We start from the raw sequence: 9,800 nt of genomic DNA, 5'->3' as shown, positions 1-9,800 counted from the left end.
CAGAAATCACCCCTAACAACCTTTTAAAATCTAAAAATGCCCCTATTGACTAGGTCAACCTTTAAAATAATTTTTCAAAAACAGAAATGCCCTTAGGGCATTTCTGTAATTATTAAAAGATAGAAGGCTTGTCAAAGTAACATTTATGAAGATAAGTAATATGACCTCATATATTTTTTTATTATTTATACTAATTTTTAATTTAAATTTAAATTATTTTATTAATTTTCTTTTACTAAATCTCTATATATAATTGCACTTTTTAATATTAAATTATGCAATTAGTATATAAATACAATTAGTTAATAGATTATTTTAAATTAAAAATTTATCACACTTGTATAAATTATTTAAAATTATTAAAATTAAAAGATTACTTATCCTCTATTTTTATTTATAACTAAGTTTTATTAAAATAAAAATTAAAATAAATTTATGTATTTTATATAAATCTAATTAGAATTAATCAAATTAATTAATTAATTTATTTAAAAAATATTTTAATAAAATGGGGGTTAGGATGGGCATGGCAGTGTAGTTGGGAAAGAAGGAATAATTTTTTTAAAATAAATAATTTAATAAATTAAAATATTTTTTAATAAATAAATTATTTATTAATTTTAATATAGTTTATATAAAATACATAAACTATTTTTAATTTTAATTTTAATATAATTTAATTATAAATAAAAATAGAGAACAAGTACCTTTTCGATTTTAATAATTTTATTAAGAAATAATTTATATATTTATTAAATAATTTAATATTTTAATTATTAAAAATTGCAATTTTATATAGAGATTCAATAAAAAGAATTAATTATTACTCATCTTCAAAAAATTACTTTGACATTCCTTTTACTTTTTGATAATTACAGAAACACACCTAAGAGCATTTGTCCTTAAAAAATTATTTTAAAGGTTGACCTAGTCAACAAATTTTTTTTTTTAATTTTTAAAGGCTATCAGGAGTGATTTTTATAATTTTTCAAAAGACAGAGATAGTTTGTATAAAAAAATAATAGGTGAGGGAGTGTAAAATGCAATTATCCCAGCAAATAAATGACTTATATCCATTTGATTTAAATCAATGGCTCAAATTTATTAAGTTACGAAAATAAATGTATAAAATTTATAAAAATAGATTTTGTACACTAGATAATATATAAAATAGACATACATATATACAAAATACACAAACAGTATTAATAAATAAATAAATAAGAACAAAAAAAATGGGGGGAACCGCCGAAGGGGGAGTGGCGAAGAGGGATAGGCGGTGGCGTCTCCGGCGAAGAAGCAATTGGAGGCAGCGGCGGGGGGATGGGAAGCAACAGATTTATATATATACTTAGAAGCGGGGAGGAGGAGGTGGAGCGGAGCAACAGAGGTGGAGCGGAGCAACAGGGGGTGGATGCGGTGGGAGAGACGGTGGTGGAGGCAGGGGGTGGTGGGGAGGAAGATCATAAATTTTCTTTTTCTGAAAAAAAATGATTTTATATCTTTATATTTTATAAATTATATATATGAAATAAACTCGACCATTGATTTGGAAAATAAATTGTTGGCCATAGATTTGAATAACATATGATCTGAATCGTAGATTTCTTAAATAAAATATGAACCATCAATTTATATTATATTAGATTTAACGATGGTGAAATAAAAATAAAAATTTTAAAAAAGAGAAAAATTCCCACACGCGCACATGAAGGGGTATTTTGATTTTTTTTTTTAAATATTGAGGAAGGTAAAATTCCTATTTTATTTTTTTTATAATGGGGCTATTTATGTGTTTTACGTACCAAAGGTAGATAGATTAAAATTTACTGATTATTTATATACAATAAACATACAAACTATTTTTTATAATTATTTTAATTTATAGAATTATTATCTTTTTACAAATTATATATAAATATAAATAAAATATATACATAACATTTATATACAAATGAATTATATAAATACGTGGGATAATTATACTGCAACATTCTGAAATTTAGTATAATTATATGTAGATCTTCTGTAATTTGAAAAACCACATTTAATACGTTTAATGTTTAGTTCTGTCTAATAAATAAATTTCTTACAAATTAAAATTTATTAAATTTATTAATATTAATAAAAAATATTAAATAAAAATTTATATTTATCTTAATTAACTTATAATAATTTACTGTGTATGAAATAAATATTTTCTAATAAAAAAGACGAATATATTTAAAATACATAAAAATATAAAAAGTATTTAATCATGTTTGCGTATCGCGAAAATGTCAAAATTCAAGACTCACTGCCAAATCCGCTTATAGCTTCCGAATCTGGAATCCTGGTCTAAAATCTAAACCAATCCCACCTCTACCAAACAGAGGATCGACAAATTCTAGGAACTGTTCTCTCCAAATAGTATCATCTGCACTCATTTCTCCACCACCTCAAGATCAACATTCAACACACATCCTTTTCAATATTTGCCTGTCGCCACCTCTTCTTCTCCATACTATAAACCAAGAAACTATCAGACAAGTGAGACACATCATACGACATCCTCTACCCCCACATAGACATAGACATAGACACTAGCAGACGCACAGAGCAAGAACCCCACTTTCCTATTTTAGTCCACTCAGCCAATGCTGCCTTACGCCACCGTTCAAGAGGCGGAAGCGGCCCTTGGGAGATCCCTTACTGCAGCGGAGACTCTATGGTTCAATTACTCCGCCACCAAGTCGGACTACTTCCTCTACTGCCACAACATCATTTTCCTCTTCCTCATTTTCTCTCTTTTCCCCTTCTACTACCTCTTTCTTGAATATTTCTTTAAGGGTTCTGTTGGGCCTTACAAAATTCAACCAAAAGTGAAGATGTCTTTTTCTGATACTCTTCGCTGCTACAAATCGGTTATGCGCATGTTTTTCTTAGTTGTCGGCCCCCTTCAACTTGTATCCTACCCCTCCGTTAAGGTAACTTCCGTGTTTTTCTAGCAATCAATTGCATTCTTTCGGTGCATTTTGCTATGATGTTTTTTCTTGTTGAATCCTGGATTAATGCATGTTTTCGGTAATAGAAAGATGGGTTCTCTGTAATCTGTTGTTCAATGCTGTTTTGTTTGGTTATCTTTCGTGGGTTTTGATTAAAGGTGCAATCTTTACATCTGCCAAGAGTTTGTGTTGCATAAGAAACATTTAGTTTTGTTCACTTATGTTGGATCTTTTTGTTGTGTTTTTCTGTTTAATGAAGATGATTGGAGTAAGAACAAGCTTGCCATTGCCTTCACTGTGGGAAATAGTACTGCAATTGGGGGTGTATTTCATAGTGGAGGACTACACAAACTATTGGATCCATAGATTTCTGCATTGCAAGTGGGGTTACGAGAAAATTCACAAGGTTCATCATGAGTACACTGCCCCAATTGGGTTTGCGGCGCCATATGCTCACTGGGCCGAGATTTTGATCCTCGGGATCCCATCTTTTCTCGGGCCCGCGATGGTCCCTGGCCATATGATTACATTCTGGATGTGGATTGCTTTGAGGCAGATTGAGGCTATTGAGACTCACAGTGGGTAATGGATTTCGCATGCTTAATGCTCATGCTTTTATTTGATGCAATTTAGTGAGAAGTCTCCAGCTTTGATTGATTTAAGTGCCATTCTACCTGCTTTGCTTTTGTTAATTTGACTAAATGATGGCTCAACAGTGGTATTCATTCACTTCCTTTTCACTGTTTGCTTTCAAGATTTTGATTGATCTGCTGGAAAGTAATTGCCTTTGTGGGATGAGGTTAATAGTGGATTAACTTTTGTGCACGAGGAGAAGGATTAGGAGTGTTTTTCTTCTCTTTCTCTCTCTTTGGTGCTATCTCTCCTTCTTTCTTTTTCCCAGTCTTTGCTATTCTTACCATTTCGTTAATTCTTTTTCGCCTGCACTGTTATTTAGTAAATTTAGATGTAATTTGGAGGAAGTGATACAGAGCTAAATTGTTGAAATTTCAGAAAAACCAGGGATTCCGTAGAAACCACTAATAGACTAAAAAGCTGTAAGTTTGAATTTATTACACGATGGTTTCAGTTTGGTCAAATCATAGTTGAGTTTTTGTTTAATGAGATAATGTGTTTACTGATAAAAGATTAATAGAGGCGTTTCTTCTAAAACTTGTAAGAAGGAGTACCTAAAATATGTCTACCTCACAGATTGCATTGTAACTAGCTTATATTTGCATTTTAACTTTTTATTCCAATTTCCTTGCAAATACGAGCCTGAAAACATGTTATCTGTCTATCAGCTTCTACCTTTGCTCGACTGCAATTTGTTGGAAGTTTTTAAGTGTCCTGCTAGAGGCAGCTGTAATCTTAACAAATGCCTTTTCAGTTTCATTTATGCTCTATTATGGATCAAGCCAAATGCATGTATTGCTCTGACATAAACATCAGAAACTGCTTCAGGATGCTGGGAAGCAGCTCTTAGGACTTATAGATAAAAGTGTCCCTGTAGTCTGAAGAATCAGAATGGATAATTGGCCATTCTCCAATTAATGTTGACTGCGAATGATTTATTGCTTTCTTGATGATTCTGAAGCTTTCTTTATCATGTTTATTGGTCTTATATACTCTACTTTGTAGTTACAGTATAGACTCAGTATCATACATGCTACAGGAAACTAAAGGCAACATCAACTGTGATTGTCCGTAGTTGTATGCTTACACCGAAACTTGGATTTTTCTGATTTTATTTGAAATCTTTATGTGTTCAAGCTGAGACTTAGTTATGCTGCTGTTTCTGTACATCAGCACTAAACAGTTAGCTGTTAGAGATAGTTTCCTTATCTTGATCTAGACGACAATGGCACTGATTAATGATTTCTACAATTTCTGTTTGACTAGAATGAAGTATTGAGTTGAGGAGAAATACGGGTAATTCTCTGCTTGCAAGTATTCTCATTTGTCTGTCAGGCTAACAATTCTAATTGTCTCATTTACTTTTCTCGTTGTTTGTAATATTGAACAGGGGCCTATAAAGTCATGAACTTCAACTTGATTCTTTTAATTACTGAATTTTCCTCTGTTTTCTACTTTTCTTGGAGCTTCTCTGAGGATGAATCTTCTTGTATGTTTAGGTATAAACTGACTTATCGACATACTCACATTAACATAAAAGACATTTCTCGTGAAATAAAATCTGGGAAAATGTGAGTTACATCTAAGTGTGTGCTTGGTTAAGAATGAGGACGTTTACTTGACCTGCAGTAATAGTTTATCTGGCCAACTTCGTAATTTTTTTCGACCTCGTATGTGGTATGTTGAAGGTGATTAACTAATACTTAATGACGACTATATGTAGACTAATGAAGCAAATTCCAGGATGCGTTTGATGATGTCAGATTTAACATAACCGGTTTTTAGAAGCGTTCTCTATGATCCCTCTTTTACAATTGTTTTGTTAAAGATAAGGATTTTCTTCTGCTGCTTTTTCCATGAAGGCATCACAAGTTTTCATTCCTGCAGATATGACCTCCCTTGGACTCCAACAAAGTATATTCCTTTTTACGGTGGTCCAGATTACCATGATTACCATCACTATGTTGGTGGACAAAGTCAGAGTAATTTTGCATCCGTATTCACCTATTGCGATTACATTTATGGCACTGACAAGGTGATTAATATTATAATGCATCATATGTTCCTTCAGAAGGTTATATTTTGGAAAATTCGATGCCGCTCCATGTGGGTATAGTCGTTGGATCAACACATGATGATGTGATCATATGTGTTGATCCAAGGGCTGATACCCTACTTGGGTACAAACTCACATGGGCGACAATGCTAGGCCCGTATACTTTGGCTTTAAATTTCTTACACTGCTCTCTTTTTGGTTTATCTGGCAGGGATACCGCTACCAAAAGAAAGTCCTCGAGCAGGTATCTCCTTTGATATAAACTGCGTTCTTTCATCATTTAATATGTATAAACTGGTCCAATATTTTTCGAATAAGTTGACAACAAAAGACTTGCTGATACGTTATAAAGTATTTTAACCTATGCAGTTCTTTGTTGATCCCGACATTGTTAACATGCTCGTTTATGAACTTACCATCTTCTTTGTCTAACAAAACTTGTTCTTCCTCTCGTCCAGTTGCGGGACGGGCTAAAAACCAACGGAGAGCAGATCAGGGTTCCGCATGACGTATCTACACAAGGTCATAAAGTTGACTGATTTTGTGATGAAACAAGCCATCTCTAGATAAACGGCCTCCTGTCTGAAGCTTCTTATTAGCGAAAACTAGCTGAAGTGCTAGGCTTCGAGCCACCTCGTGTGTGTGTGTGTGTGTGTGTGTGTCTTAACAATCAGTAGCGTTGGAGAAGTTTTCATGGTAGTGGTGGGGTGTGAGTGGGAAGTAAGCTTCCTTTTCTGATGCTCTTATGTAGTCTTGCGTAAGACTTAATGCTACAGTTTGAGGCTTGTAGTTGCATTAACCTAAATCACTGTGATTGTTAGTTTTGGAATGAACTCTTTTGTCTGATTCTACATTTTGCAATTATTAATATGGGCTGTAATGCATATGCTAATTGTAGCTGATATAGATTTCAGAATTTTGATTCAGTGGGAAATTATGTTTGGATCTGTTTTTGGGCTGTTTCTCAGACAGTGGGAAATGTAGTTATGTTTGGATCTATTTTGAGACGGCCCAAAAATAGACCCAATCTTTGATTGAATATATTTTTTATTTAATCGTATTTTTAATTCGGTAATTATGGTAATTTGACATTTTGGTTGTATAACTTACCAGGATAGTAATTTAGTCTTGTATTTTTTCAATTTTTCTGGTTTCAGGAGAAAATTGGTCGGAATATTTTTCATTTTCTAGTCAATTTTAAAAATTTCGACCAATTTTGTCTTCACATCACAAAAGTTAAAAATATATAGAATTAAATTGCTATTTTAATAAGTTTCAACACAAAAAATGCATTTAATTTTGTATAGATTTTAGTGTGAAATGAAAATATATTTGAATTAGTTAATGAAATTTTATTTTATATTAAATTATATATTTTAATAAGAATATGTATAAACAGACATGGTTATATTTTAACTATTGTTTCAAAACCTCAAAATCGAAAATAAAAATAGAATTTATTGGGATATACAAATATAATTTTTTCTTAAATTTAAATACATCAATCCAAATATAATCTTCAAATATAATCTTACAAGCTTCTGTTTTGACAAAAAGAGAATGTTTTACACATTAAGCCATGTTTACCTTTTGATATGGTTATTTTAAATAACACGATAAAAATAACACCCTATATTAATTATAGGGATAATTACATTCTGCTCACTAAGATTTGGTATAATTATACGTAGATTTCCTATTATATCTAGTATCATGATGTTTGCTTTCATCTAATAATTAGGTCCCTCCTTTGTCAAAATTAAATTTGTTGATATTAATAAAAAAAATTAAAATGATATATTTACCCTTGATTGAGTTATTACTAACTTATTGCAGGGCAAACAAATTTTTTCCAAGTAAATTACCCTTGTAAAGATAAAGATATACCTCATCACATGCATTATCGTGTGAAGATATATAAGGATAATTTAATCATAAAAAGATATATTATATATCCCTTAATTATATTATTTGGTGAACAATTCAATCCAAACAGTAATTAGTACCGGGGTCTTGGATTATAAACGGGCCTTCATAATGCGAAAAATAAAAATAAAAATAAAAATTATTGGAATGTATTAAAACTGCTTGTATGCAACCTAATAATAGAAAGCAAACAGGGCTTTAAAGAGGTTTGATAGATACTTTGATCCATAAGGTCAATTTTGTCCTTTGGCCCATGCGTCAAACCCCCCATCCCTGTACTCTTTGCAGCCTAACAATTCGCAGACTTTAAGGGCATTGATGTCTTTACCAGAAAAAGCCCAAGCACTGTACATGGAATTTCCATCATCTTCTTGTTAAGTACAAACACGTTTTATGGGTCTGTATGAATAATTGATGAGAGAAAAGGGTACATTTTTATTAACTGGTAGTAGCTTTTTTTTTTTTTTTTTCATGTTTGCAAATAACTTATATAATTATTAAAGAAATAAAAAAAATTAATTTTAGTTCTGTAATTTAGGAAGAATCGTAATTTGGGTCCTGAACGAATTCATTTTTATAATTTAGTCCTATAACTTTAATTTTTTTTGGAATTTTAGTTATTTTTCAGTCAAATTAGTCGAAAAATTGTACGTGACTTACATATAATTCAATTAAATTGTATATTAAGTCCTGTAAATCAAGAATAAAAAATGTCAACCCCCTAAGTTACAGGACTAAAATTACAATTTAATTAGGTCCTCTGTAGGTCACATCCAATTTTCCAACCAATGTAGGACTAAATTGCCCAAAGTTTAAAATTAGAACTAAATTGCGAAAATCAATTTGTGTTGGACCAAATGCCACATCTCTTATATTACAGAACTAAAATTGCATTTTTTTCTACTTTTGCAGAGGAATTTTTTTTTCTTCATGGTTCAGAATAAGAGTTTAGTTTTTCATTTCCAATTTCAGCTTTTAAATTGTTTAAACTAAGTTGAATTAGGAAAAAAGTTATAAGCAGCTTCCTATCAACTTTTTGTAACTATTGGTAAAATTATAAATATTAAATTATTTTTCAGATACTGCAACTCCAATTTTTTCTCTCCTACTTTTGATTTGTGTTTTGAGGTGCTCTCAACTTTTACTACAGTAGGCTATCCTCATACCACGGCCAACAACCGTTGCATGGCTGTGGTCAATGACTATTTGCTACGGCTATTTGGTTTTTAATCATATCAATTAACCATGATTAAAATGTAAGATTTTTTGTAGTGTGCTAGTTTTTTACATGTATTTTACTAACAGTAGTTAATAATAGTTCTGTACCATGATTTTAGTCGTAGTCATTAATATTGTAGTTAATAGTAATTTTTTATTTTCATAGTAGTTATCGTAAAACACCATAAAAGTGGCTACATTTTGACTATGAAATCCTGGAGATATGGTTGAATTGGGGTTGGATATGAGTAATTGGAACTGTTCTCTTACATTCCAACAACCTTTGTAAGCTTTGAATATGGGTTTTTGTGGAAGGACCGCATAAAAGAGAGATGCATACTATTGTGGCATTAGAGAATTTTAGCATTTGAATTTCCAAATGTGGTGAGGATATGGGAATGGAAGGTGCAAATTTTAGAGCCAAGTTTTCAGAAACTAAATTTAGAACAATATTGTAAGAGATTGTTGTTAAATACTTCAAAAAGCGGACTCGGAAGCTGCTATGTGTGGACGAACTCAAAGGAACTGATCTTGAGGAACATACTCGTCTGATGGAAACTTGCAAGTTGCAACCAACACCAAAGTAAATATATATGATGCGTGTTGAAGTCTATTATCACTATATTGGACGATGGATCGTTAAAAAAAAATTAAAATCAAAGGAGAATTAATCTACAAAAAAAGAGGGGTTATACTCTAATTTTTATGTCAGTATTAAATAATTAAAAAAGATATTGGGTAAACTTGAATTAATGTAAGATTATGGTGAAATAATTGATGTGAAGTGGTAGAATATTGAAATGTGAGTGGAAATGAGCTTGTGGAGTGCAATAAATGAGCAGGAAGTGAGTATTCTTGTTGTTGATCGAGAGAGTAAAAGTGTAGAGTGTGAATGATCGAAATTACTCTTTTGACTGCAGTAAGGCTTCTAATTTTAGTATGGTTTGAAGTAGAATCTAGGAGTAGTTTGGGGCAAAAGCTAC

General features: G+C 31.4%; 1 protein-coding gene across 1 annotated transcript; it reads left to right on the top strand.

Annotated features, from left to right (window-relative positions):
* The first annotated feature begins 2,307 nt into the window (after positions 1 to 2,307).
* LOC105164199 (methylsterol monooxygenase 1-1) lies at positions 2,308 to 6,524 on the top strand. The gene is made up of 5 exons (XM_011082805.3): positions 2,308 to 2,966; positions 3,244 to 3,566; positions 5,505 to 5,652; positions 5,885 to 5,917; positions 6,132 to 6,524. Exons 1-5 carry the CDS (start codon positions 2,637 to 2,639, stop codon positions 6,210 to 6,212), a joined length of 915 nt encoding a protein of 304 aa, XP_011081107.1. The 5' UTR covers positions 2,308 to 2,636; the 3' UTR covers positions 6,213 to 6,524.
* Positions 6,525 to 9,800: the final 3,276 nt, after the last annotated feature.

The sequence above is a fragment of the Sesamum indicum genome, linkage group LG6 (assembly GCF_026168435.1).
Source record: "Sesamum indicum cultivar Baizhima isolate 11 linkage group LG6, ASM2616843v1, whole genome shotgun sequence".
In the NCBI taxonomy this organism is placed as follows: domain Eukaryota; kingdom Viridiplantae; phylum Streptophyta; class Magnoliopsida; order Lamiales; family Pedaliaceae; genus Sesamum; species Sesamum indicum.
This window is presented reverse-complemented; position numbering and strand designations above follow the sequence as displayed.

What these genes read in the sequence shown, in the direction of transcription:
- LOC105164199 (XM_011082805.3), top strand. Translation starts at nt 2,637, where the DNA reads ATGCTGCCTTACGCCACCGTTCAAGAGGCGGAAGCGGCCCTTGGGAGA. An exon ending in GCTATTGAGACTCACAGTGG is followed by an intron (nt 3,567 to 5,504) that starts GTAATGGATTTC and finishes TCATTCCTGCAG; the next exon opens with ATATGACCTCCCTTGGACTC. An exon ending in AAAAGAAAGTCCTCGAGCAG is followed by an intron (nt 5,918 to 6,131) that starts GTATCTCCTTTG and finishes CCTCTCGTCCAG; the next exon opens with TTGCGGGACGGGCTAAAAAC.